The 27,902-nt window shown below is 39.2% G+C and overlaps 4 protein-coding genes across 12 annotated transcripts; 1 reads left to right on the forward strand and 3 right to left on the reverse strand.

The window, feature by feature from the left end:
- Positions 1-372: 372 nt before the first annotated feature.
- On the reverse strand, positions 373-4,478 carry LOC103320146 (putative receptor-like protein kinase At3g47110). 2 transcript variants are annotated; one of them, XM_089046261.1, is made up of 3 exons: positions 4,300-4,477; positions 1,463-4,178; positions 373-1,335 (listed from the first exon to the last, which is right to left on the reverse strand). In XM_089046261.1, exons 2-3 carry the CDS (start codon positions 4,107-4,109, stop codon positions 980-982), a joined length of 3,003 nt encoding a protein of 1,000 aa, XP_088902387.1. In that variant the 5' UTR covers positions 4,110-4,178; positions 4,300-4,477; the 3' UTR covers positions 373-979. The 2 variants fall into 2 exon arrangements, with proteins under 2 accessions (XP_088902387.1, XP_088902386.1); XM_089046260.1 differs by having other exon boundaries at positions 1,463-4,478.
- A 1,724-nt stretch (positions 4,479-6,202) lies between these two features.
- LOC148919579 (uncharacterized) lies at positions 6,203-7,375 on the reverse strand. The gene has a single exon (XM_089046263.1). It carries the CDS (start codon positions 7,175-7,177, stop codon positions 6,326-6,328), a length of 852 nt encoding a protein of 283 aa, XP_088902389.1. The 5' UTR covers positions 7,178-7,375; the 3' UTR covers positions 6,203-6,325.
- A 2,014-nt stretch (positions 7,376-9,389) lies between these two features.
- Positions 9,390-11,304, reverse strand: LOC103320106 (putative WRKY transcription factor 17). The gene is made up of 3 exons (XM_008221729.3): positions 10,394-11,304; positions 9,853-9,978; positions 9,390-9,736 (listed from the first exon to the last, which is right to left on the reverse strand). The coding sequence occupies exons 1-3, from the start codon at positions 11,143-11,145 to the stop codon at positions 9,586-9,588; spliced, it is 1,029 nt and encodes a 342-aa protein (XP_008219951.1). The 5' UTR covers positions 11,146-11,304; the 3' UTR covers positions 9,390-9,585.
- A 5,096-nt stretch (positions 11,305-16,400) lies between these two features.
- LOC103320147 (nucleoporin) lies at positions 16,401-27,854 on the forward strand. 8 transcript variants are annotated; one of them, XM_089045206.1, is made up of 10 exons: positions 16,401-16,598; positions 16,941-17,071; positions 17,347-17,979; positions 18,133-24,191; positions 24,858-25,746; positions 25,869-26,554; positions 26,660-26,801; positions 26,925-27,006; positions 27,114-27,246; positions 27,360-27,854. In XM_089045206.1, exons 4-9 carry the CDS (start codon positions 18,138-18,140, stop codon positions 27,214-27,216), a joined length of 7,956 nt encoding a protein of 2,651 aa, XP_088901332.1. In that variant the 5' UTR covers positions 16,401-16,598; positions 16,941-17,071; positions 17,347-17,979; positions 18,133-18,137; the 3' UTR covers positions 27,217-27,246; positions 27,360-27,854. The 8 variants fall into 8 exon arrangements, with proteins under 8 accessions (XP_088901332.1, XP_088901328.1, XP_088901327.1 ...); XM_089045202.1 differs by having other exon boundaries at positions 16,410-16,598; positions 17,347-17,992; positions 27,114-27,249; XM_089045201.1 differs by having other exon boundaries at positions 16,410-16,598; positions 17,347-17,992.
- The last annotated feature ends 48 nt before the right edge of the window (positions 27,855-27,902 follow it).

The following is a 27,902-nucleotide window of genomic DNA, read 5'->3' on the forward strand; positions in this document are numbered from 1 at the left end:
TAGGATATACTTATGTAGTGACTCGTATATAATCAATTTTGTAAAAAATATGATTAGTAAAAGTGATACATATAACTCGGACTTCTCAACTATAACCGTTGTCTTTTCAATTAAAATAATGTGTGTGTATATATAAATTGTAGTCTCCATTCATGGGACCACAGATGGAAATAAACTACAGTGCTGGTCAAATAAAGGAGAGGATGGTTTGGAAATTGCCAACTTGGTTATGAATTTCCAGATCTGTTAGCTGGCCTACTAATTATGATTGCACTGTCTCATCTTGTGCCTCTTCTTGCTTGTGCAAGTTGTCAAACCATCTAAATAATTTATAGCATGGTATAGAAGATGGCTATATATAAAAGTATATTAAAAATAAACAATTTATCTGTCAAATAATTATAGAAAATTCTCAACACAGAGAGAGAGAGAGAGAGAGAGAGAGAGAGAGAGAGAGAAATCCTCTCAGTGTTAGTACAGAAGAGATGAATATAAAAGCAGCTTGACCCCATGAGTAGCAGGCAACAAAACTCTCCACCAGTGCAGTGACCAGTCAAGAATCACTTCGTTTTGAAAAACACCTCACAAGCTTTGATGGGGAATATTCTGGCCCTACCTCACAAGTCACAACCTACTTTCTCTGGACACCCTTGTTCGAATCTACAAGTGAAATCTTCTATGGACACCCACCCAACTACAAAAACACCGAAAGTAATTAGGACCAACATGGTAAACTCCAATGGTTTCTTTGGCAGTCATTCATCATAAATCAAAATGTTCCTTTCTTGAATTGAAATTTTGGTTTCGTCAACTTGGTTATTGGTGGCAGCTATGAAAAATGGCTACAACATGTGACCCCAAAATGGCTCCCACACCATTGCACTATTTACTTGCAAATTTCCTCATGCGCTATAGCAGCATCAAGTACACGCATGTAGCACATAAAAACTGGAAAATAAAAATAGAGTAGCAAAAGCTTCTACACAAGAAGCTTGTCCCTAATGGAGTGCAACTCAGATGCAACATCACCGATATCCTTTCGGTCTGCTGGGGATTCAGCAGAACATGCAATCCCAATTCCGAATATCGAACTCAAGCATTCTTCGATTTTTCGAGGTATCACGATGCTGTCACTGGTACCATCTTGAAGAAGCAGTGAATCAGCAACCTCTGTAACTCTCCTATCTAGGAAAGCCATCTTCGCGAAATTATGAAGGTTGAAGCCACCACTAAACATGTCGTCAGTAGGTCTCTTCCCTGTGAACATCTCTAACAACAGAATGCCAAAGCTATAGGCATCCCCATAAGTTGACACCTCACTTCCCATGCCATACTCTACAATTCAAACATCAAAAATTGTATCAACACAATTGTAGATAAAAACATAGCTGTCTTTGAATTGTTTGAGAGTAAAAAATAGGATGAGGAAATTGTGAAGCATAAGGGATGAGAGAGTATTTACCTGGAGCTGCATAGCCAACTGATCCTCTTAACCCAATGGAACTTGTTTGATGATTTTCTGACACATTGCTGGTTAGTTTCAAGAGAAATTTTGCTAGTCCAAAGTCAGAAACATGGCCAGTCAATTCCTTGTCCAAAAGAACATTGCTTGGCTTGAGGTCACAATGAACTATTTGTGTCTCGCAATGATTATGAAGATAATCCAGAGCACAAGCAACATCCATGGCAATGTCCAGCCTCTGAACAAGACTCAAATTCTTGGGTGAAGTTGGATGCAGCCACTCCTCTAAGCTTCCGTTGTCCATGAACTCGTAAACAAGAGCCTTGAAATCATTACCGCGAAAATCAACACTTGAACACGCGGTTATAATCTTGACAAGATTTCGATGCCTGATATTTCTTAGCGCCTCACATTCAGCTAGGAAGCTCTTAGAAGCTCCTTGGCGTGACAGGTTAAAAACTTTAATGGCAACAAGTTGAGGTGACCTATCAGGATCATCAAGAACTCCTTTGTACACAGATCCAAAGCTACCAGAACCAATCAAATTATCTGAAGAGAACCCATCAGTAGCTTTTAGAAGAGTAGCATATGAGACTTGCAGCATAGAGTTTGCCAGGTTGGCGCTTGATGATGCAGTTTTTTTACCCTTCTTTCTTAGCAAGCAGAGATATAAAGGGACAAAAACCAGAGCTATTCCTAGAAAGGCAGAGACTATGGAAATTATTAATTTCAATCTAGGAGACAGTCTTCTTCTTCCCTTGGACTCTTTGGAGCTGCAGTTGGGCAGCCGGAGACTAGCAACCCCACCGCAGAGCCCGATGTTTCCAACAACAGAAGTTGCACTAGCATTTTTAAAAACACCTTCAGTTGGAACTGCTCCCCAAAGTTCATTGAAAGATAAGTTCATATTCTTCAAGAAGACAAAGCCCTCTAAAAACCTTGGAATTTCGCCAGAAAAATTGTTGTGAGAAAGGTCCAAATCTTGAATCCCTCTCAATGAAGCCATAGATGAAGGAATTGTCCCATTGAAGAAGTTGCCCTGCAAGTGTAGGACTTCTAAACGCAAACAACTACCAAGGCTACTGGGAAGCTCTCCATATAGCATGTTATCAGAAACATCCAGTACACGGCTATTTAGCTTTCCAATCTCCACAGGAAGGGAACCAGTCAAGTGGTTTCTGGACAAGTCTAGAGAAATGGACAAGGAGGGGAGGCCAAAAACTTGGCGAGGTATTGCACCGTCGAGGTTATTTTGGGAAAGATTCAATGTCAGCAGCCCGAGGCATTGCCCTAGGCTTGAAGGGATGTTGCCTTGAAGGTTGTTTTCTTGCAATTGGAGAGCGATTAGCATGGTTAAATTTCCTAGAGAGGATGGGATGCTCCCTGATAATTCATTGTGTTGAAGACTCAACGGCCCTAGACTTGATAACTTTCCAATGTCCCTGGGGATGCTACCTGTGAAGTGATTACTTCTCAAACTCAATGATTCCAAGTTGATCAGGTTCACAATCCCAACTGGGATGTCTCCATGCAGTTGGTTTTCTTGGAACGCCAGCTTTATAAGCTCTGTTGTGAGATTGGATATTGATGGGGGCAGAGTGCCACCAAAATTGTTAGAGCCTAAAAGCAAGTGCCTTAACTTTGTGGCATTGGTCAAGTCTGAGATGAAGCTCAAGTCACCATAAGTGCCACTTCCAAGATAATTTTGCTGAAGGGCAAAGTATTGAAGCTTATGAAGGTTTCGCAAACTCGGCACTTGCCCAGATAATTTATTATCTCCAACATAAAAATTGTCTAAATTTGTGGCATTGGATATTGACAGAGGAATTGGTCCGGTAAATCGGTTCGTAAAACATCTAAAGTCTTGGAGATTAGGAAGAGTTATTCCCAAGTCTGAGGGAAGACTCCCTTGAATTTGGTTTATTGAGACAGAAAAGCAAGTAAGAGCAGAGAGGTTAAAGATGGAGGGAGGGATGGTGCCAGACAATCTATTCTTATCCAATACCAAAGTCGTTAAATGTTTCAATCTGCCAAAAGAACTAGGTATGCTTCCCAACAAGCTATTGTTTTTTGCACCAAGCTTCTCAAGAGACGAAAGGTTTCCCAAGGAAGGAGGGATCTCTCCTGTTAAATTATTAGACTCTAAAAGAAATATTCGAAGCTTGGACAAGGCGCCCAGCTGTGAAGGAATTTTACCCACTAAGCTGTTGCCACCAAAATGAAAAGCGTTGAGATTGAAGCAATTGGAAATGTTGGTAGGGATAGGGCCACTGAGTGAGTTGTTGAATAGACCTAATACTTGCAGCCTATGCAAACGCCCAATTTCAGCAGGGATTTGTTGGCGAAAGCTGTTGCCTCCGAGGCTAAGTTCCCTTAGGAAGCTTAGGTTTCCAATGTGTGGGGATATGGAGCCCACCAAGTTTTGGGACTCTAAGTTGAGCACAGTGACCCTTTGATGATGCCTTTTGCTGCAGGTAACGCCATGCCACATGCAAAAGTGGATGGAATCATTCCATGAACTCAAGACATGATGAGGGTCTTCCTTTATTTGAGCTTTGACGGCCAGCAATGAAACCCTATCCCTCTCATTTCCTTCCAATAGTCCCAACCTATGGGAGTCCATGGATACGGAACGGTCCGAATGCATAAAGCTCCAGCAGCAGACGAATGCATTGAAAAGTGTGCATACTATGATCAATAATCTCACAACCAAAACCTTCATTTTGGGGGATCAATAAGTCACAGAAAAAATTGAATTTAAGTTTTCTCTAAATCATGACGTATGTTGTCTGTCTAGTTAAAATATAAGTGTTACAAAATATATTCAGAAGAATTACCTCTAGTTATGTGTCGACGATGGAGAATGAGTGTGCCGTCGAATTGGGAATGATCGATTCTTGTTAAGCCACCTTCTCCACTGTAAAGCCAGTGAATTAAGTTTTGTTCAATTTGAGAGATGGGTTGTGAAATTTGGGGCATGGAAAGCTAAATTATAGGACGTTTAAAGTCAATGGTCCACTTGCTCCCTAAGACACTTTTTTTCAGCATGATGGTTCTTGGTAGTGTATTTAGTAGTTACTAGGAAGAAGAACATTTTAAGGCATAGGCTTCACTTTTCAAGTCCACGTAATTTGACTTAATTCACGGTGAAATTGATTAATTAGGCTTGATTGCATTAATTTGGTGTCTATTTTCTTGCTATTTGACACGTGTTTTATTCCTAACCCCAATATAACACGGGAACTTCCAGAGACGTCGAGTTCAAGCCTTCCTTGTCAAACGCAAAGACCTGGTCCTAATTTTTGGGTCTTGGTCTTATGATGATTTTGGGGTTTCATTTCCTGGAGTATTTTCTGATGCTAACGTGTACTTGAATCAAAGCTGAAACACCATTTGACAGCTTCTTCACCCATTCGAGCTTGTGCTTCAACTTCAACAGCCACATAGGTTGACGAATGAGAAAAACTTGCCTATCTAGCATGTATCATGATTTCTTCTTTTGTTACACTGAAGAGAATCGAATCTGTGACTTATCGTAATCCTAACCAATTGCCTCATTGGGGGTTTCATTTCAGTACATGAGAAATGAACATAAAAGCATCTGGCCCTACTCCCTTCCACATTAGTATTTAGATTGAGCCCAAATGCAAGATATGCCCATTTGACCAAACCAACAGTACAGAAAGCTTTCTTAATCTTCGTCCACTTTGTGTTGAGTGCTGTGGTCAAGCACCATGAGCGTGACCCAGCTTCATTAACGAGTTTCATGCTATTCTTAAGCCCATTATTTCTAATCCACCACCGCGTTTTTGAAATGAGATTTCTATTTAAACCACTTTTCTTTGTTCATCCCAATGCTTAAATTATTAAGCTCTTAAGTTTTATTATTGTGTAAAAAGACAAAAAAGATCATCCAACTTGATACTTAACCCTAGTACATCTATACACACACCACATCACTCATCATATTAAGTTTTAGAAAAACATAACCTTCTCTACACCCTATTGACAAATTACTCCTCTTTCAATCCAAATAACATACTATACTCTCATCTTCTCTTCACAAATCCTAAATACAGTATGCAAATAGTGGCTTGTGAGTCTTCTTTTGAGGTATGTAATATGAGATTATTTCTTGGTTTGGAACTCCTCCCAGAATTATTGAGGAGATTATTTCTTAGTGTGGGCTCCTCCCATATTATTTATTGGCTTGAGTTCTAGCTAGCTACACATCCACCCATTCATCCCTTGACAAGACCCATCTCATGGAGTTCAATTCAAGAAGCTATGCCAAATGAAATCAGGCTTGTGAACTTGACCTCAAAAACAAACCGAACCAAACCGCCCTTGGTGACATTCGCGATTTGGTTGGTCTGTCATGTTTTCCGGTTGTTTAATTGAACTTGTCTTTTCTCCCAAGTACATCAAAAAGAGACGGAGGATCACATGGAGGTGGCACGATGCTGGGTTTCTAAATAAAAGATCATTCGCCATAGATAGATTATAGATACCTACCATCATAAATTTCTCCTCTAATTCTTGTGATGGGTTAAGTCGTTGCCTCCAAAGTCCAACGTCTTAGCGCCCTTCCACTACCACGTTTTTAAAATTCATTGGAAGGTAGGGGAGCTTTTGACTTTTAATACAAATACATACCTTCCGACTTAATCAACAAATTAAATTAAGACCAATTGAAGCTTATGAAGGGTAAAGTATTGAAGCTTATGAAGGTTTCGCAAACTCGGCACTTGCCCAGATAATTTGTTCTCTGCAACAATAAATCCGACTAAATTTGTGGCATTGGATATTGACAGAGGAATTGGTCCGGTAAATCGGTTTGTAAAACAGTGAAAGTTTTGGAGATTAGGAAGAGTTATTCCCAAGTCTGAGGGAAGGACTCCCTTGAATTTGGTTTACTGAGACAGAAAAAGTAGTAAGAGCAGAGAGGTTAAAGATAGAGGGAGGGATGGTGCCAGACAATCTATTCATATCCAATGCCAAAAATGTTAAATTTTTCAGTCTGCCTACAGAACTAGGTATGCTTCCCAACAAGATATTGTCATATGCACGAAGCCACTCAAGAGATGAAAGGTTTCCCAAGGAAGGAGGGATCTCTCCTGTTAAATGATTAGACTCCAAAATAAATATTTGAAGCTTGGACAAGGCGTCCAGCTGTGAAGGAATTTTACCCAATAAGCTGTTGTGACAAAAATTAATAAAGTTGAGATTGAAGCAATTGGAAATGTTGGTAGGGATAGGGCCACTGAGTGAGTTTTTGTATAGTAATATTACCTGCAGCCTACGCAAACGCCCAATTTCAGCAGGGATTTGTTGGCGAAAGCTGTTGACTTGGAGGTGAAGTTCCCTTAGGAAGCTTAGGTTTCCAATGTGTGGGGATATGGAGCCCACCAAGTTTTGGGACCCAAAGTTGAGCACAGTGACCCTCTGATGATGCCTTTTGCTGCAGGTAACGCCATGCCACATGCAAAAGTGGATGGAATCGTTCCATGAACTCAAGACACGATGAGGGTCTTCCTTTATTTGAGCTTTGACGGCCAGCAATGACACCCTATCCCTCTCACTTCTTTCCAATAGTCCCAACCTATGGGACTCCATGGATACGGAACGGTCCGAATGCATAAAGCTCCAGCAGCAGACGAATGCATTGAAAAGTGTGCATTCTGTGATCAATAATCTCACAACCAAAACCTTCATTCTGGGGGATCAATAAGTCATGACGTGTGTTGTCTGTCTAGTTAAAATATAATTAATACGTGTTACAAAATATATTCTGAAGAATTACCTCCAGTTATGTGTCGACGATGGAGAATGAGTATGCCGTCGATTCTTGTTAAGCCACCTTCTCCACTGTAAAGCCAGTGAAATTAAGTTTTGTTCAATTTGAGAGATGGGTTGTGAAATTGCGTACTTGAGTTCAATTTGGGGCATGGAAAGCTAAATTATAGGACGTTTAAAGTCAATGGTCCACTTGCTGCCTAAGACTGTTACTTTTTTCAGCATGAAGTTTCTTGGTTGTGTAGTTAGTAGTTACTAGGAAGAAGAACATTGAAGGCATAAGCTTCACTTTTCAAGTCCACGTAATTTGACTTCTTAAGCATAGGCCTGCCTTAATTCACGGTGAAATTGATTAATTAGGCTTGATTGCGTGGGAGAGGATCTGTTTTCCCCAATTTGGTGTCTATTTTCTTGTTATTTGACACGTGTTTTATAACTTAATCCCAATATAACAGTGTTAACCTTAAATTAATTTTAAAAAACTAAGGGTTCGTTTAATAACTATTTCAATTTTTATTTTCAGTTTTTGGTTTTGTTTTTGCTATAGTATAAAGGAAAATGAAAGTGAGAATAAGAGTGAATATGGGATTGAGAGAGAGAGGATAAGAGAAATGAGTAACATAAGTGAAAACAATTTGAAATATATTTCAATTTTTTTAGTTTTTGTTTTCACTTTTGTTACTCATCCCTCCCATCCTCCCCTCTCATCTTGCTTCGCTATCTCATCTCCACTCTCATTCTCACTTCCATTATTCCTCTTTTTCCTCTATACTCTATCACAAAAAAATAAAAAATAAAAGCTAAAATTGAAATGGTTATTAAATGGTCCTATAAAAAATTGAAAAAATAACAAACCAGCAATACCGTGACCTAAGTCTCCACCGCCACCCATTCCAACCACCCCACCCATTCCAACCACCCCACCCGACCTGCGGCAACCTCCGATCCATACGGCGAGCTTGACGTCATTCCCCGCCTACTGACAACTCTCTGTTTTGGTAGGAGGTTCATTTTCCTTCTTCTCTTCTGCTTCTGCCCCCACGGAAACTTCCAGAGACGTCGAGTTCAAGCCTTCCTTGTCAAACGCAAAGACCTGGTCCTAATTTTTGGGTCTTGGCCTTATGATGATTTTGTGGTTTCATTTCCTGGAGTATTTTCTCATGCTAACGTGTATTTGAATCAAGGCTCAAACACCATTTGACAGCTTCTTCACCCATTCGAGCTTGTGAGTCGTCACAAACTCTAAATACAGTATGCAAATAGTGGCTTGTGAGTCGTCAATTGAGGTATGTAATGTGAGATTATTTCTTGGTTTGAGACTTGTCCTAGAATTATTAAGGAGATTATTTCTTAGTCTGGGACTCCTCCCATATTATTTCTCGGCTTGAGTTCTAGCTAGCTACACATCCACCCATTCCTCCCTTGACAAGACCCATCTCATAGAGTTCAATTCAAGAAGCTATGCCAAATGAAATCAGGCTTGTGAACCGAATAAATTGCGAAAATCATCTAATTCACACCTAATTGGTTTAGTTGAGTTACATAGAAGAAGTAAAAAAGTACATGGTTTAACAAACCGAACCAAACCGCCCTTAGTGACATTCGCGATTTGGTTGGTCTGTCATGTTTTCTGGTTGTTTAATTGAATTTGTCTTTTCTCTCCCCAAGTACATCAAAAAGAGATGGCAGATCATATGGAGGAGGCACGATGCTAGGGTTTCTAACTACAAGATCATTCGCCATAGATAGATTACAGATACCTACCATCATAAATCTCTCCTCTAATTATTGTGATGGGTTATAAGTCGTTGCCTCCAAAGTCCAATGTCTTAGCGCCCTTCCACTACCACGTTTTTAAAATTCATTGGAAGGTAGGGGGAAGCTGTTGACTTTCAATACAAATACCAACTTAAAGCAATTGAATTTGACTCCCCTCCTCCTCATTTTTATCTCCAAGTCATCATGATTCCCTCCACAATTTCGAATCAATTTTTTGACCTTTTTTGTCATGGGATGCTCTCTTTAACCTATAAAACAATCATGAATTCAAGTGTGTGGCAGTCTGCCATACGAAGATAAATCTTCCCAAAACCAATTTAAATAATTTTCCCCCCACCAAATGCAATAAAAATTAATTAAATAAGTACAATTTAATTAATTAAACTAAACACCGCTTTTACAGATTTGAGATTCTGCCTCTCTATTCCCCCCATTATCCTATTAATTAATTCAACTAAAAAAATTAAAATAAAATAAAATTTTACATCAAACCCACACCCACAATCGCTTTCTCCACCCACATACCTTCTCTTTCCACCCACTTTCCCTCACGTTGACTCGAACACCAACCCCACGTTCTCCGGCGCATGACGGTGTTCCCCTTCGTATGTTACGATCAGCATCGCCGGATCATCCGGGGCACGCTCCACGTGTTTCCTTGCTGGGCACCCCCTAACCGTACTGCACTTGTAATATCCCCTGATAACAAAAAACAATTGTCCAAAATATTAGACCTAATCCAGACCGTCAGATCATGCTGAATTCTGATTATTTTGCTCCTTTGTATATGAAGGGCACAGATTTAAATTCAATACCTTGGGTAGGGTGAGCCCTTGATCGGCTTTTGACCGTACTTCCTCCACGAGTACTCGTCCGGTGGAATATCGGCGATTTTTGAACTAATCGCTGGGACCCGAATGGTTTTCTTCACCCGATTTTTCCTGAATTATAGAAAGAAAAAAACAATTAATTTATTTTCTAAAAAAGAAAAAGGTCGTCGGTCAAACTTAAATAACCAAGTATTTTTCCCTCGCGCGCGAAAAAAGCCAAAAAAATATTTCGCTAAGATGCGCCATTTGGAAAAAGGCGCATCTTATCATGTCAGCGTCAACAAGTGCTGCGCCCATCAATGGCCCAGCAACCAAACTAGTTGACCCGAAACTTGGACGGATCCACCAGATTATAGCCGAGTTGAAATCGTCCGAGTCAACTCGCTTCCCCGGATAATCAACTAAAATTTCATTTGAAAATCTTCGGAAAAACCAACTCTATCGTCTCTCAGTAACGGTAAATGCGTATTTTAGCTTAACAATTAACAGCGGACACAAAAATGCGCAGACGGTGAAGCACGCATACCTTCTCTTGGAGCAATGGCACTTGCCGGAGCCAGAAGCAGAACCCGAGCCGGAATACTTGCACGACGCGTCGTCGGAGTGGTGGTCGTGCTCGTGGCACCTCTTCTTAAACGGCGCCGTAGAGAGCGGAGGCTTTGGGCCGGAGACGGCCGGCGCGGGTGCCAGGAAGATCGACGATCCTTGTTTGCCGTTCGAAACGCTGCCGTCTCCGGTGATCGCCGACGACATGAACGACGAGCTCGACGAGACGCTGAAGCTCTCCTTCGCGAACTCGATCTCCGTGCTCTTAGGATTTGATGCGAAGACATTAGGCCTCGTGAAGTCTAGCGTCATGCTGTGCGGCTGAGATTGGACATAGCTCGACTCGATCGGAGCCGGCGGGACAATCGGTAGTGTAGTGACCGGAGCCGGCGCAGGAGAGGGCCTCGGATTCAGAGCCGGAGCCAAGCTCAATGTTTGTGAATACGAGGGATGAGAAGAAGAAGAGGGGAACTGAACCGGTTGATCCGGTTGAACAGGTCCGCGTCTGAACCGGGCGTGGCCGGTCCGGTTCAGGAGCGAAATGACCTTTTTGAACTTGGAGACGGTGTGGTCGGTGATGTCCGTACAGTCCAAGCGAGACGACTGATTAGTTTGCTGCTGGTGCGATAGAAAGCGGATCAGGTGCTCCATGCTCTTCAAGCCTTGCGATGCAGCTTCCTGTATAGCCTTCTGATCTTCCATCTTCGGAAAGTTCATCAGGTCCACCGCCATTTTTGAACTGTTAGAAACGCAGACGAGGTTAAGATCTCAAGCGGCGCTCAAATGGCCATGGAAGATTTGAGAAGATGAGGAGTTGTTTTGGGTGTGTTGAGGAGGAAGAGGTTTTGGGGGTTGTGTGGTGGGGGGGTGTGGGAAAATATAAAGGGATGGGGAGTCAAAATGGGATATTTGATCGGACGGGTGAGATGGGTTTGAAGATTTCTATTGGGATGACTGATGATATAAATAAGTTTTTCCTGAAAAACTTGAGGGTGGTGGGTCCCACGGTGGGAGGAAATGTCAGTGTGGGACAACTATAAACTGGTAGTATTATATTTTCTCGTGATGAGGAGAAGAAAACAAATGAGAAGGTTGACTGGACCAGAAGGAGGAGGAAGAGGAACGGGTAAAAAAGTAGGAGGGGGTTTGGTTTTGGACTGTACTGTTTGGTTGTGAGACTTTATTATGACTTGTGAGTTTTGTTTGGTTATAAAAGTTTATTTCTTTTAGACGGTTTTATTTGATGGAGAAATTAAGATTAAATATTGAATGCAACACTTTTTATTATTAGAAAATAATTCAAGGTCAAATTTTTTATTTAAAAAATTAGAATTTTGAGATCGCAAATTTTAACTTTCATTTCACTTAAATATTGTATAATTTTTCAAATTTGAGAAAAAATCAAGAGCATTTACTGTTATTATTCACAACCGGCACCTCATCATCATCGATGTTATCATTTACAAATATGACGACTATTTATTTCATAACAACTGCTAATTTACATATTAATTTTTTATTATGAAGCTAAAGTTCAAATTTCATATTAAAATTTCATTATACTCAATAGTTAACCCGAATAAATTCTTTAAAATACTCTTAACTCCCTCGTCCTAACGCACCCTCACATTGGAACCGAACCGATACGTAAAGTGTTTATATATTTATTCAAACAGTTAGGAATTCCAAAGATGAATTCGGTGGTGAATATTCAAACAGTTAGGAATTCCAAAGATGAATTCGGTGGTGAAAAAGGTTTGGGTGCTCTTAAGTCTCTAAGGAAAAAAAGTCATACTTAAATTTTTTGGGACTCTTTGAAAAAAATATATATATATTATCAGTCTTTAAATGGTGCCAAAAGATATATACTTTCTTTTAGACGTAACTATAGTTATTGATTTGGCGTAGTAAAAATGCTAATAGACTTTGGCAAAGGCCGAAATGCAAGCAATTGGTCTTTTTTTTTTGGGTATAATAAATGGGGAAAAAATAAATAACAGTTAGGGTTGAATTGTCTTCTGACATGGATTGATGGTTTTCGTCAACCGTGAACACGAGATATGCAAGCATAAATTAATTCACAAATAAATAACAAAACCTAAACGTGTTGTAAAGTTAGGACATTTTAATATCACGAGTGTCGCATCGTAAAATAGTTTGATTTTTCGGATTTATTCTTAATTACCAACTAGAAACTTAGACCACGTGAGTGTGCAAGTCAAAAGAAGGAAGCTTGCTTGTTTGTCCTGACCCTTGGAAAATGACCAACGTGTGTTTCGTGACTTGAAATGGTAAAACTTCACCCCCACAATATTCATTTTACTCAAAATAATTTATTTGACCCATAATTCAACGCTCATGAAAGTGTCTTCTAGAATAGTTAAGTATTTGCTATAAATTGTGTTATTTCGTATTATTATAATTTATGGAATGAGAATTCAAACTTGTTTTTTTTTCGAGATTAAGGTAATAGAGTTTTTATTGATGAAGAGGAAAGAAACAAGTATTAAAACCATATTATATCCTAGAGGGGTTAGGCGAGTATTTTGACACCAAATAGGGCGTATGGTCGTTGGACTACTAAAGTAGCCTATCCTCCAAATTTAATGCATAAGAAGGAACTTTGCCTCCGTTAGAGCACCCCCACCCCCTAGAAACATACCCTTAAAAATTACAAGTTACAATCCTCGAAAAAAACATGGGTAATACAATCAGGTGGTTCCTCGAATAAGCGACACATTGCTCTGACCACCTTACTATATATGTATTTACAATCTCTTATGTCGTGTTTACTTATCAAGAATGAGTATTAGAAAAACTTCAAATCATGCTTTTCACATGGATATTGGAATAATTATAATTTATGATTTCCCTAACATATGAAATCATATGGATTTCACATTAAAATATGGAGAGCATTTTTGCTCACCACTTTAACTCAAGGTGTACCTCATCACCATTCTTAGAAGTTGACACATGTCCATAGATATAATCATAGTTAACTTTTAAACTTTTAAACTTTTAAAATTTTAAAATTTTAAATTTATTAAAGTATATAAAACCAAATAATAATAAAAATAACATTTATAAAATAAAAAAATCAACAACCCTAGCCACCATTTCAGGCAGCAACATTTAAGAAGGATGGTGAAGATACACATTGAGTTAAAGTGGTGAGCAGCAAAAATGCTCTCTTAAAATATGTAGTTAATCAAATTCTCATTCCTTGATCAATGCCTCTATGTGAATGAGAAATGTCAATTTTATTTTTATTTTTTTGGCTGAGTTATTAATGGGATTAATTAATCACTGTTCTACCCAAAAATAAAAATTACTGATCGAGGAAGAGAAAATAAAGCTGACCAAAAGTCGGGGATCATGTGGAAGTCTCCTTTTCCTTTTTAAATCCGAAACCATTGACTAGGTTTTTGCTTTTCATAAAAGCTGAGTCCTTCCTGTATCTCTTATATTAACCGTCCCATTTATCCTATAAATATATGACGGTTAAAATGAAGACGTAGAGTTGACTATGACTTTCTTTAAAGATTATGCACATAATTGCAGAGGCAAAATACTACTAACTATGCATCAATTTTTATTTTTTTGGTTAAGAAATATTAAGAATATTATTTATATTTTTCCTTGCCACTCCAATATATATACCATATGTTATACGAAGGGTTCAGGCAAAAATTCTTAATAATCTTTCTTCTTGAATTTTGATGCAATGTAATGGATAACGGTGGAAAATAATTTAAAACAAACATAAATTTACATTTTTGTAATATCGAAATAGTTTTTTGACAACATGTTTACTTCTGTAAGTTATGCAATTTTTACCTACTTTCGTAATTATGCTCGCTCCACGTGTATTTATTTTAGAACTCAAGGAACGTACTGGAAGAACTGAATAATTTTTGTCACAAGTTAACTTACTTTATTCACATCCTAGAGTTAATTCAACTTTTAACTAAAAAATTCGTTGAATCTCAATACGAATCGATGTTTGACTTTGCGCCGGACCACCTCCAAAAAAATTTATTACATTGTGGCCATGTTTGATACGCATAGGATTTGATTCTCCGCTAGAAACATTTGTATGGATAAAGAAATAAATTCGTATCTTCAAAATTTGATGCTCCTCCTCACAGTCGAAGAGATAGAGCACCCAATAGCCAATAGTGCCATAATTTTATTCTCCTCATAATTTTAAAATGTTTTAAAAGTCAAATAAAAGGGTTTGCAAATAATAATAATATCAAGACAAAGGTTGGAGTGCTTAAAAGGATCCAACTGGCAATGCATATAATTTTTGTATTGGTCAAGACGTCCCTAGTTGTTTCTTCTCTCTTATTTTTATTATTATATATTTGTTATTTATTATTATTATTATTATTATTATTTTGGAAGCTTCTAGTTGACACCACAGTGGACATTTATTTAATAATTAAAGTTTGATTGTCGTGCAACTTTTGAAAATATTATTATTCTTTTCTTAGCAATCTCGGTAGGCGTTGAATTTTCTTGATCGGCATAATTAAATTTTGCATCAAATCTTACCCCACTTGTGAAAGTCGGTCTTCAATATCAAAAGCATGCCATATGCTTTATTCTAGGCATATTAAACAAAACGGCCCCGTCCTCTGCCGTTTTAGCCATGACGTGTGACCGGAGCTGGGCCTTATGGGCCTAAACAGTCTTGAAACAGGCTGCCTCTAGTCTCCGAAATTTAAACACCACAAGAACTCTATAGTGATGATATTATATATAGCCTTTATGTGAAACTCTATCTTTTAACTATTGAATCAAATTTGTTCGCCGTGGAATTAAATTGGTTAGCCTGATTTAATAGTTAAGAGATAGAACTTCGACTAAGAGCCATATATAAGGCTCTCCCTATTGAATGACTCTAAACTTCAAGGAGCAATAGAGTTGGGCCTTGTTAGCCCAGCCTCGGGACTAAAATTGGCCCGTTGGTATGTATAAATTCCCTTATAGGTCATATTCAAAGTAAAATAGTAAGAAGAATTCACATTTTAGTCCCGAGTTCCATAACTTAACACCAAGTTCTAAACAATTCACATTTTAAATGTTTCTTTTAAAGTACATTCATGCAAAAAAGTTAGATCGGAAAGGATTAGCTATTTGATTATCATCATGGTTATTTTAGTATTATCAAAACACACTATATTCGTTTCCTTAGTTTATTGTATATCCTTGCCCAATGACGGATAAAAAAAATTTCTTTATGAGGGGTAGATAAAGAAGCTATAGAACAAATATTTTGGCCCACCCTGTCCAACACCACTCTGAAACAAGGAGCCTACCCCCTCTAACTCCTTAATAGATCCACCTATGCATCAATCTAAATACCTAACTTACCATGGAAAGACTATTCGATAATGCTTGACTTCCCCAAAGTAGTCTATAAACATTAATGGAAAAGTCAAATTATTTATCTCAACTTATTTAAGACATAACAGCCAACGGGATTTGATGCAGTGAAAAAGGACCTTGACTTGTAGACTAGTTATTTTAGCTCCGACTTCCTTGACACCTTAAGAGTATGTGTGAAAAAAGCCTCATTCCATTTTCTAACATTGACAAAAAAACCATCGTGTCATAGCAAACATGAGTTTGCCCAAATTAATTAGAGCGAATATGTTCCTCACTATGCATCAGAGTTCGAATTTCCCTCCCTGTACTTTATATTAGATTAGAGTAGAATATACTTGTTTTGAAAAAGAAAAGAAAAAAAGAAGGTCATATCAGAACATTATGAATTTTTTAAAAGAAAAACATAATTGGGTTTTAAAATATATTTCTTGGTTAGATGGATAATCCATTTCACCGAAGGCCCAAGGCAAATTATTGGGTTCAATAGCAAAGGGAAAACAGTTGCTCCAAGTCCAACCAACCCAATCACCAAAACAGCGACGTTTCAATTCCCTTCCCTTCCAAATCGACATTTTACGCTACCTACAGGCAAATGAGGTTAACACAGCAAAAACGAAGGTTGCGTTAGATCCAAGGGGACAAGGAAGGGACCAACGCATACACACAGTGACGCCGAGAGAGAGACCCAGAGGGCGCCATAGAAGCTTTCATTAGAGCCCAAGCAATTGGCACCAAAACCATCCTATTAACCACGGCGGCCCAATAGATGGAGCTGGTGGGAAATCCAGGTACGCTTTCTTCGTTTGAATTTTCGAACGAATCGATTTCGTTTTCGTCTTCTGTGATTCGTGCCCCTTTTCGTTGTTTTGTTTTCGTCTGATTAGGTTTGTTTTTGGGGATTGTTAGTGAGTGAATTAGGTTCTGGATCTTCCGAATCAGATTTCGTTTTGATATCCTGTTTGGTTGCCGGGAAAGGAAATTGAATGAAAATGTACCAAATGTATTGGGCTCAGTGCCGGCATGTTTCTCTTTTTCTGAAATCAGCATAAAATTCGAGTTTCAGTTTTGATTTTTCTGCACCGAACGTGTATTTATTCTATGTAATGGTGATTGTGTTTAATGGTTTATAGGCAGGATTCAATGGTGATTGAGACGTGGCCGTGGTGATCTGGGCGGATACACAGTGGGGGGCAAGAACGGAGTGGATCGGATGGACAAGAACAAGAGCCGTACCGATCTGCTCGCTGCCGGACGAAAAAAGGTACACATAGCTCTTGGTTATGAGAGAGCATTAGGGTTTTTGACGAATCCCATGTATTCCATGCCCTAATTTGCCACCCCTATTAAATTCTAACTTGTCTGTGTTGTATCCTTTTTCTTTGTTACTTTAGATATGTTTAAAGAATTTTTTTTGTATAGTGCCTATAGGTATTTTCTATCTTTTTCTTTTTTGTTTCTTTAGCGTCACATGAACAAACCAGAGAGTGGAAATGAGCTATCGGATTTTAATATATAGTCTTGTATATTTGTCATCAGCTTCAACAATATCGTCAGAAGAAAGATAGTAAAGGCAGTGGAAGCCATGGAAAATCCTCAAAGAAGTCTGGTCAATCGGATCAGAATGAAGCTGATGCTGATGCAGTCTCTAGTGCCACTAAATCTACAGCATTGCCTCAGGCCCCTGAAGGAGAAATTGAGTCTCCTGTAGACGCTAATCTGACTATCATCAACTCATCAGGGTCACATTCTGGGGAGAAATCTGCAGCTTCTGAGATTGCTGCTGGTCCCTCAGTGGTGCCTATTACACATGAGACAAGTGTAGTTGAAACTCCGATCGACCAAAATGCTGAGTCACCATCACAGGAGGTGGGGGTCACTAAGCATGATGTTGAATTTTATGTCAGGAATGAGGGGGAGAATACTGGGACCGCTGATGCTGAAGTGGCAAGGGTTATTTCTTCGGACACGTTACATGTTGTGGATTCTGGAGGGCAAGCCAAAAATGCCAATATGTCTATACCAGTTGATGTGTCAGCGCAACCTGCTTCAGTTGATTTTGCTGCGGGGATGTGTGTTACTGTTGACACAGAGAGTCTGAGTAGAGAAGAGGAATCATTGCCTTCACAGGAGAATATTAATACAGTGTTGATGCAGCAGAGGGAAGATCAGGTAACCGATGTAGGTTGTGCTCTTCTCCTTTTTTTATTTAACTTTCTTTGTATATTCTCTATGTCTTTTGGGATTCTCCTGGAAATTAACTGGGCAGATTAGGAAAATTGATGGGTTTGATGTATAATTAGAATCTCATTTGTTGCTGGGTAGGGGCAATGCAGGAAGCTGATGGTTTGGATGCAAAGAAATATAATCATAGACATGGAGCAGAAGTGGAGCTTAAAGGAGATAACATGCTTTCTTCATCTGAGCTTGATAGAAGCGTTGAAAGTTTCTCTGGTGAAGCACCCTCTGTAGATGAGCAAATTGGTAAGGTGGATGACGCATCTGATGGAATTTTAGTATTTGCTTCAGATACAAAGCAATCTGATCCTAGTCGTGAAGCAGAAGTGAAGCTTGAAGGAGATAACATGTTTTCTTCATCTGAGTTTGATAGAAGTGTTGAAAGTTTCTCTGGTGAAGCACCCTCTGTAGATGAGCAAACTGGTAAGGTGGATGAAGCATCTGATGGAATGTTAGTATTTGCTTCAGATACAAAGCAATCTGATCCTAGTCGTGAGGCAGAAGTGAAGCTTGAAGGAGATAGAATTCTTTCTCTGTCTGAGATTGATAGAACTGCTGAAGCTCTCACCAACCTAGCTTCCTCTGTAGATGGGCAAACTGGTAAGGCAGATGAAGCATCTTTGCCAGCTGGAGCAACCATGTCTGATGGACTCACAGTATCTGCTTCAGCTTTACCTGAGGCAGATGGATCTTTACTTGTTAGTGCTGTTGTGCCAACCGAGCAGAAAAGAGAAGATGTTCCAGGTTCTTATTTTGAAGAAAAGTCAGAGGTGCAAATTGGATCTGGTTCTGAGCAAGGTGGGGAAGAACGTAGGGACGTTGCTGAGGATTTTCATCAGAAACATCTGTTGGATGGCTGTGAAAGGCCTCCGCAAATCAATGTGGTGAGTCCAGATAAAGGATGGACTGCGTCTCCTGTTGCAGATGTCAGCTCAATCAGTCTCTCACAGCTCACAGAAGTAATTAGGAGGCTTAATGAAGAAGAGTTCCGGACTCTTCTTAAGTCAATCGAATCAGTTTCTAACTCATTTCCAGGGACTACCAATTTGATTGGGCCAGAATATGGATTTCCGGAATCATTTGAGCGACTTAAAGAAGAATTGATTCTCACAAATTTCACAAAAGATATCTTTCACTTGCAGCTTGCACAGCAGTCTGAGATGCAAGTGGAGTTTGACTGCCAGCGTAATCAGTTGCTTGATGAAACATCTCTTCTTCGTGCGTCACTCAATGAAGTTTGTGGGAAGAACCAATACCTTGCTGAAGAGCTTGCAGAGTGCAGATGTGAACTCCAGCATGTTGCTAGTGGAAAGGAGGAGCTCCAAAACCAATTTCAAACTGCGAAGGCAGAGGCTGAAGAATTTTCTGCTAGAGCAAATGAGTTGCATAGCAGCCTGGAAAGGTCACAGCAGGATTTGTTGAGACTGTCAGAAGAGTTGGCTGACTGCAAGTCTTTGGTGGCAGCCTTACATGTGGAAAATGAGAAATTACATGGGACTTTTGCTTCAATGGATGAAGATAGAAAGAAACTAGTTGAGCAAAATGATCTTCATCTACGTGAGAAGGAGAAGCTTTCAGCAGACTTAGTTGATTGCAAAAGTTTTATGGCAGCTCTACAGGGTCAAATATCCAACATGAGTGGGAGTCTGGGTTCAGTAACAGAGGAGAGAAAGAAACTTGAGGAGGAGAAGGAACATCTTTCCTCTGAGAATGAGAAACTTGCAATAGAATTGGCTGACAGTAAGAATTTAGTATTGGCTTTGCAGGTAGAAAATGGAAATTTGAATGCGAGTCTTGGTTTAGTTACAGTGGAGAGAAAGAAGCTCGAGGAAGAGAAGGAGTATTCTGCTCATGAGATTGAGAGACTTTCTTCCGAACTTCTTGTTCTTCAAGAGCGGTTATCTGCAGAACATGGAGAACATATGAGGGTTGTGATTGACTTAAAAGAAACGACAACACGCCTTGAACAACTCACTGAAGAAAATATTTTTCTTACTAGCAGTCTGGACATACTTAAAGCCAAGATGAGAGAGGTTGATGAGGATGGAATCAAAATACCAGCACCAGCTGGGGAAGCTGAGAATCAAGTTGAACTCTCAGAAGTGCAGAGCAGGGGTCATGAAATTGCAACTGAAAGTGAAAATTTTCATCAAGTTCCAGGAAAGGAAGATAGTGAAGTTTCCTTTATTATGGTGGAAAAGCCTTTTTCTGATGGCTGTGTAGGAGGCTCACCATTTCTGAATCTTGGGTGTGAAATCTTTGATGATTCCTTCGGGTTTGTAGCACTAAAGGGACGCTTGGAGGAGGCAAATAAAATGTTGAATAAACTTGTACCGGAAATTGAAGGCATCTGCTTTCATTCAGAATCCTTGAACAGGTCAGATGGTAAAGTTTCCACACCTCCAGTGTCAAAACTGATTCAAGCCTTCGAGTCAAAGGCGCATCTTGAAGAACTTGATGTTGAGGAACGAGGTCTAACTAACCATCAATCACCTGCAGATTCAATTGCATCAGTAAGAGAGCAAACTGGAAACTTGAGAGCATTATTTGAGCAGTTGCATCTGGATGCTGCAAATGCCAGTGTGCTGCTCAAGGAGGAACGAGAGGGTAGGAAAACTGCTAATGCCGCATTTGGGGAGCTGAAGGATCAGTATGAAGCCTTGGAGGAACATAGCAAAAAGCTGGAAGCAACCAACATCGAGCTTGGTGTCCTATATGAAGCTTTAGAACAACATAGGGGCAGCATTGAAACAAGGAATAGCGAGCTTGTGGTTCTCTGTGAGTCCTTACAACTACAAGTTACTAATCTTGAAGCAGAAAATGTGGAAGTTGGTAGAAAGCTACATGGGTATGAATCAAGAATTAGTCAATTGCAGAGTCAATTGCATGATTTACATACAAGTTCAAATGACATGGTATCTCAGATCTCTGATCAGTTAGAAAATTTTCACAAGGAAGCAGCAGAGAGGGTTTTGATACTTGAGCAGCATTGGAATTCCACTATTGCTCCGGTTGTTGAAGCAATTGGAAAACTTGATGAATCTCTTGGGAGTTCCACAACTACACCAGTCTCTCATGATTGTCTGGATACAATTAGTCATTTTGTTTCTTCTGTATATGATGCTGTCAGTGTTATTGAAGATCTAAAGGGGAAACTTCAAAGTTCTCAAATGGACCGTGAGGCTATTTGTACTTTATACAAAGAAGTGAATGAGAAATGTGATGATCTGCATGGAAATAATGAATTGGCTAGTGATACTCTGTGCAAGTTGTATGACAGCCTTCAAAAACTAATTAGAGTTTTGCATGGGTCTATAGATGAAAGTGAGATGAACCTGGAAAATGAGAAGCTTGCTGATCCTCTGGATTACAGTAATTTTGTAACCGTCATAGAGCAGCTGGAGAATTTTCTGAGTGAGAGGCTGCAACTCCAATCTGTTAACAAGAAGATAAACTCAGATTTGTTGGATAGAACAGAAGAAATTGAGGAGCTAAAACAAAGATGCCTCGATGCAAGTTCTATTCAGAAGTTAATAAAAGATATTGAAGGTGTGCTAAAAGTGGAACATGCTGAGGTTCACGTAGATAAAATGCCTGCTTCACGCTTAGAATCATTGGTGTCGTGTCTTGTTCGGAAGTACGAGGAGGCTGATTTGCAGGTAGGCTTATCTCAAGAAGGTTTTCAATCTAAGGCGATGGAATTGACTTCAATGCAGGAAGAAATACAACATTTAAATGCTTTGTGTTTCCAGCGTGAAAGTGAAACCATTGTTGTCAAGGAAAGTTTACGTCATGCAGAGGATGCCCTTCTTCTTGCTCGTTCTGAGTTACAGGAGAAACTAAATGAACTTGAACAATCGGAGCAACGGGTGTCTTCCCTAAGAGAGAAGCTTAGCATTGCTGTCTCTAAGGGGAAAGGCTTGATTGTGCAGCGAGATGGTCTCAAACAGTCCCTTACAGAGAAATCTAGTGAGCTGGAAAGATTCTTGCAGGAGCTGCAATTGAAAGACTCCAGGCTTGTTGAGGTTGAAACAAAACTCAAGGCATATTCAGAGGCAGGTGAGCGTGTGGAAGCTCTGGAATCTGAGCTTTCATACATTCGCAATTCGGCTACTGCATTAAGGGAATCATTCCTTCTCAAAGACTCTGTCCTTCAGAGAATAGAAGAGATTTTGGAAGACCTTGATCTGCCAGAGAATTTTCATTCGAGGGATATTATTGAAAAGATTGATTGGCTGGCTAGGTCAGCTACTGGTAACACTTTTCCTCTGACAGATTCAGATCAGAAGAGTTCTGCTGGTGGAGGTTCATACTCTGATGCTGGTTTTGTTGTTATGGATTCCTGGAAAGATGATGTACAGCCAAACTCAGATTCTAGTGATGATATCAAAAGAAAATATGATGAACTTCAAAGTAAGTTCTATGGGTTGGCTGAACAGAATGAAATGTTGGAACAATCTTTAATGGAGAGGAACAACTTAGTCCAGAGGTGGGAGGAACTTCTGGACAGGTTTGATATGCCATCGCATTTGCGGTCCATGGAGCCCGAGGATAGGATTGAGTGGTTAAGAAAAGCACTTTTGGAGGCAGAGGGTGATAATATATCTCTCCAGCAGAAGGTTGTTAACCTTGAAAACTATTGTGTATCACTAACTCCTGATTTGGAAGACTCAAAAAGGAGAATATCTGACCTTGAGGAAGAACTTCAAACATTTATCAATGAGAGAAATAATCTTTCTCAAAGATTGGAGGTTCTGATCAATGATCATGATAAAATTTCAGCGAAGGCAGGTGAGCTTGAGCTTGAGAATGAAAAACTGCAGGTGGAAGTTACGGATTTGCAGGAGAACGTAGCCAAGATGCATGGGAATGAGGAGCAAATTTTCAGCATAGAAGGTGACATAAGAAGATTGCAGGGTCTTGTTACTGATGCATTGCAGGTTCCTGGATTAAAGTTAGAGTATTCTGGTGAAAGCAGCATTGAGTGCTTTGAAGGGTTACTGAATAAGCTTTTAGAGAATTATGTAACTCTTTCCTTCGAAAAACCAGTGTTTGGGAGTGCAGCTGATGGTACCCACACTGAAATTGCTGAAGCAACATTTGATCAAGCAAGAAGTGTAAGTACACCTGATACTGCTGAATCAGATATTGCTGCTTTGAAGGAAGAGTTGGAGGAGGTACAGCGTGAAATTTTGGCTGTGAAGGAGGAGAGAGATGGATATCTGGAGAGGCAAGGGTCTTTGGCTTGTGAGGTAGAAGCACTAGATAAAAAAGTGAGTGAGTTGCAAGCAATGCTTAATCAGGAGGAGCAGAAGTCAGCTTCCCTTAGAGATAAGTTAAACATTGCAGTTAGAAAAGGAAAGCAATTGGTGCAACAGCGTGACGGTCTGAAACAAAATCTTGATGAGATCAATTCTGAGGTGGAACGCTTGAGATCTGAGATCAAGATAGGGGAAGGTAAACTTGCAGAGTATGAAGAGAAGTTCAAGGATTTGTCTGCTTATCCAGGGAGGGTAGAAGCCCTAGAGTCTGAGATTTTGTTCTTACGGAATTGTTTGAAAGAAAGTGAGCACGATTTGCAGGAGAAAGGAAATACTTTGAGCTTGATCTTAAATGTTTTAGGCAACATTGATGTTGGAGATGATGCTAATTCTGGTGATCCTGTTTTGAAGTTGGAACATATTTGGAAAGTGTGCTGTGATTTGCGTGCAGATATGGCTTCTTTGGAACAGGAGGCTAGGAAATCAAAAAGAGCAGCAGAGCTACTCCTTGCAGAACTGAATGAGGTTCAAGAGAGAAATGATGGTCTCCAGGAAGAGCTAGCAAAATCTGTGAGTGAACTTGCTACACTCTCCAAGGAAAGGGATCTCACAGAGGCCGCCAAGCTTGATGCTCTTTCTCGTCTTGAAAAGTTATCTACAGCTCATTCTGAATTTGCGGGATTAAAGTCTGGAGTAGATCAACTCAGGAGGGGGTTCCATGATGTTAGTAATTTACTGGCTGGTGTTTTTCACCAGGACATGGAATTTTTGCACAACCTAGAATCTGGTATTGACTCCTGCCTCAAATCAAGCAGTGCTGCTGATGTGGTTGATGGACCCCTTTTTACTACAACGGGTGGATTTATTACGAGCAAATCAGATAAGGTACTTTACTATGTGTGCGCTCAAACATTGGTTCCACTGTATTTTACAACTTTCTTTTTATTATTCTTGTTTATCTATGTGGCTTGTTAAAGGCAATTTCCTACTTATTCTAGGTTCTTTGTTTCAATTCTGTTGCATCTTCCTCCTGCCCAAAAATACTAATAAAATTCATCTAAAACAAGTGCAATGGTTTTGTTATACAGTATGGTGGTGTTGTTCACTGCAGTAAGCTTGTTAGAAATGAAGCCTCTTTAGTGTCAAATGATTATAAAAGAATTCATTTTATGTATATGTATTTTCACACTCTTGGATAACAAGTGATGTGACAGATGATGTAGCATTATTTTGTTGAAAGTAACTAGGACTCATATTACAGTAAGTAGGACCAAGAATGAAGAAATGAATACATTCGCATAATTTGGTATCCAAAATTTGGTATAGTAATACTCTTATCATTTGCATACTGTTATTATCATCATCACTAATGACTATTATGCATATCATGATTGTTGTTTACACTTTTTCTGTTATATTTTGTATGGCAATTATAGTCTTTAAATTTCATCTGAAGCTTTTTTCTCTCTTATAAGCTTCAGTTAGACTATTAATTTTTAAAATATATAAATAGCATTTTCTGTATCTTCTAATTTCAGTTTCCCTGTTCAGGAGAACTTTACTTTGATGAATTCTTGTTCAGACTCCAACATGCATGGCCGTTCGGATGACAATTTTATTGTTGAAATCGTTACTTATGTAAGGCATTATCTGCAAGAACTCATGGTGGAGGTTGGTGCGCTTAAAGAAAAATTAGATGAACACTCAGTTTCATTACATGAAAAAACCAATAACGTATCAAAATTAATCGCAATTGTTCGTGGAGAATTAACTTCCAAAAATGAGTCAGTTGATTCCTTGAAGAGAGACTTGTTGCATACGGAAAGAGTTGAAAAGGAAAAAGACAAGGAGCTTCTTCTCTTGCGTAGAAATATTGGCTTACTTTTTGAAGCATGCACTAGTTCAGTTATGGAAATGGGTAGAAGAAAAACTGAATTGGCTGGAAATGGTTGGGCTGCTGGAGATCAAGGGATGAGATTGAAATCAGCAGAATTTCCCGTCGATGGACTTTCTTTTAGTGGAGAGGAGCAGTTTCACTCTGAGGAATGTGTCAGGACTATGACAGACGGGCTATTGTCGACTGTGAATGATTTTGGTTCTCTGACAGCTGAAATTGTGGAAGGTAACCAAAAGGAATTGAAGATTACCATTTCCAAGTTGCAGAAAGAACTTCAGGAGAAGGACATTCAAAAGGAAAGGATCTGCATGGAGCTTGTAAGTCAAATCAAGGGGGCTGAAGCGGCTGCAACAAGTTATTCAATGGATCTTCAATCCTCAAAAACGTTGGTGCATGATTTGGAAAAACAGGTGGAAGTGATTAAGGGTGAACGTAACCTATTGGAGCAGAGAGTGAAAAAGCTAGAAGATGGTCGTGCCACTTGTACCGATTTACAAGAGAGGGTCAGATCACTGACTGATGTGATTGCTGCCAAAGACCAAGGTCAGTTCTCATTGACATTCGATCCACACCATCAAATATATAATTTGAATGTTTATCTTTTGAAGGAAGTTTAAAATGGTTATTTAAATAATCAATAATTATAAAATTGTTTGTGATTGCAGAGATTGAGGACCTAATGCAAGCACTTGATGATGAGGAGGTGCAAATGCAAGGTCTCACTTTCAAGATTAAGGAATTGGAAAAGGTTGCGGAACAAAAGAACCTAGATCTTGAGAACCTTGAAGCTTCTCGCGGGAAGGTTATGAAAAAGCTTTCCGTCACTGTGAGTAAGTTTGATGAGCTACATCATCTGTCTGCAAACCTCCTTGCTGAGGTGGAAAAGCTCCAAGCACAATTGCAAGATCGGGATGCTGAGATATCTTTCTTAAGGCAAGAGGTCACTAGGTGCACCAATGATGTTCTTGTTGCATCTCAAACCAGCAACAAAAGAAATTCAGACGAGATCCATGAGTTATCAACATGGTTTGATATGAATATTGCTCGGGTTGTTGTGCACAATGCATATCTTAGGGATAAGAACAATGATAATGAGTCTGAACATAAGGAAATATTTAAGAAAAAGATTGATTGTATTATATCAGAATTGGAGGATCTACAGGCTGTAGCTGAAAGCAAAGATACGCTATTGCAAGTTGAGAGGAGTAAGGTAGAAGAATTAACACGGAAGGGAGAAAGTCTTGAGAAGTCTTTACATGAGAAAGAATCACGACTAAATTTGCTTGAAGGTGTTGGAGATTCTGGCAGAGGAACTAGTATGACCTCTGAAATTATTGAGGTTGAACCTCCGGTGAGATGTTATATGTTTATTTGTTTATTAACTTGCATTTCTAGGCCTTTGTTAGAGTATTGTAATGTCATTAATGACTTTAAATTTGTGGATTTTTTTTAATAGAAAAACAACTGGGCGGTATCTGGGACCTCCATAGCACCTCAAGTCCGCAGTTTGCGCAAAGGGAATAGTGACCAAGTTGCAATTGCGATAGATATGGATTCTGAGAAGACTAGTAGGTTAGATGATGAAGAGGATGATAAAGGTAAAATCCTATACTGATATAGCTTCTGTCATCTGTTACTGTTCTTTTCCTCTAATTCCAAGTCAGACAAGTCAAAGGCATTTCGTACTCGTGTTCAACTTTTCATTGTTTCTTTTGCTGTAGTTCATGGTTTCAAGTCACTAACTACATCAAGAATTGTTCCAAGATTTACAAGACCTGTGACTGACATGGTCGATGGCCTTTGGTACGCATATCGAATTCCATATTATTGTTATTTTTTTTGGTAATATTTCAATTTGAAACTTTCCTAGATTTTGTGATAAACTAAATCATCTTGTACACAATCTCCAGGGTTTCTTGTGAGCGGACTCTAATGCGGCAACCTGCTTTACGGCTTGGCATTATACTCTATTGGTTTATACTGCATGCGCTTGTTGCTACCTTTGCAATTTGAAAGCCAAATGGTCAGAGATCCTCTTGTCAGGTGGTGTGTGGTTGGAAATCTGTTTTATTGAACATCTGATCTTGCTTTACTGATATGTCTGGAAATTCTGCTTGGAAGTCAAATCTTATGCTCTGCGTTTGCTTGTGTTGCAGGTTCACATTTGGTTGGGATGCAAGATGGGCTCCTAGTCCCAACTATGATTATGCTTTTATTGGGGTATTAAGTTGGAAGCTTAATCTGCTATTTTTTCTCCTTCCTAGATGTGGTTAGATTGATTTATTATTTTGCTCAACCAAGCAATTCAGATTCCCATTTTTTACTGTAACGAATCTCGAAAGCTTGGTTGCATCTAATAAGAAAAAAGAAATTCCATCATAGAGATCATAGGTCAAAATTTGTTTACCTCAATACCCAACCAAAGGTTGTACACATGATAGCTGTTATTATTATAGGTTCTCTTATTAAAATTAGAGGGAATTTAGCTGTAACAAAAGCTCCAAAGTAGTGCTTTTATGGTATTATGTAATGTAAATTCCAGGGATATATGCGAAGGCTTTGACTCGGTTTTCTGCAAGCAGATTTTGTACATGTCTACTTGGTTCTTTTTGGTCATCAATTAATATCTACTTTTTTCGAATTGGTTCAAATTGGGCTCTTTCTTATTATATATTTCTTATTCCAAGCGATATGGGGAA

This window comes from Prunus mume, linkage group LG2, assembly GCF_029339155.1.
Source record: "Prunus mume cultivar Tortuosa linkage group LG2, ASM2933915v1, whole genome shotgun sequence".
Lineage (NCBI taxonomy): Eukaryota > Viridiplantae > Streptophyta > Magnoliopsida > Rosales > Rosaceae > Prunus > Prunus mume.

Excerpts from the sequence above, each read along its gene's own strand:
- LOC103320106 (XM_008221729.3), bottom strand. The coding sequence starts at position 11,145 with ATGGCGGTGGACCTGATGAACTTTCCGAAGATGGAAGATCAGAAGGCT. Across the intron at positions 9,979-10,393 it reads TGCCATTGCTCCAAGAGAAG|GAAAAATCGGGTGAAGAAAA; the intron begins GTATGCGTGCTT and ends TCTATAATTCAG. Across the intron at positions 9,737-9,852 it reads AAGGGCTCACCCTACCCAAG|GGGATATTACAAGTGCAGTA; the intron begins GTATTGAATTTA and ends TTTTGTTATCAG.
- LOC103320146 (XM_089046260.1), bottom strand. The coding sequence starts at position 4,184 with ATGAAGGTTTTGGTTGTGAGATTATTGATCATAGTATGCACACTTTTC. Across the intron at positions 1,336-1,462 it reads AGTTGGCTATGCAGCTCCAG|AGTATGGCATGGGAAGTGAG; the intron begins GTAAATACTCTC and ends TTTGAATTGTAG.
- LOC103320147 (XM_089045202.1), top strand. The coding sequence starts at position 17,021 with ATGGACAAGAACAAGAGCCGTACCGATCTGCTCGCTGCCGGACGAAAA. Across the intron at positions 26,555-26,659 it reads TTATTGAGGTTGAACCTCCG|AAAAACAACTGGGCGGTATC; the intron begins GTGAGATGTTAT and ends TTTTTTTAATAG. Across the intron at positions 27,007-27,113 it reads GACATGGTCGATGGCCTTTG|GGTTTCTTGTGAGCGGACTC; the intron begins GTACGCATATCG and ends CACAATCTCCAG.
- LOC148919579 (XM_089046263.1), bottom strand. The coding sequence starts at position 7,177 with ATGAAGGTTTTGGTTGTGAGATTATTGATCACAGAATGCACACTTTTC.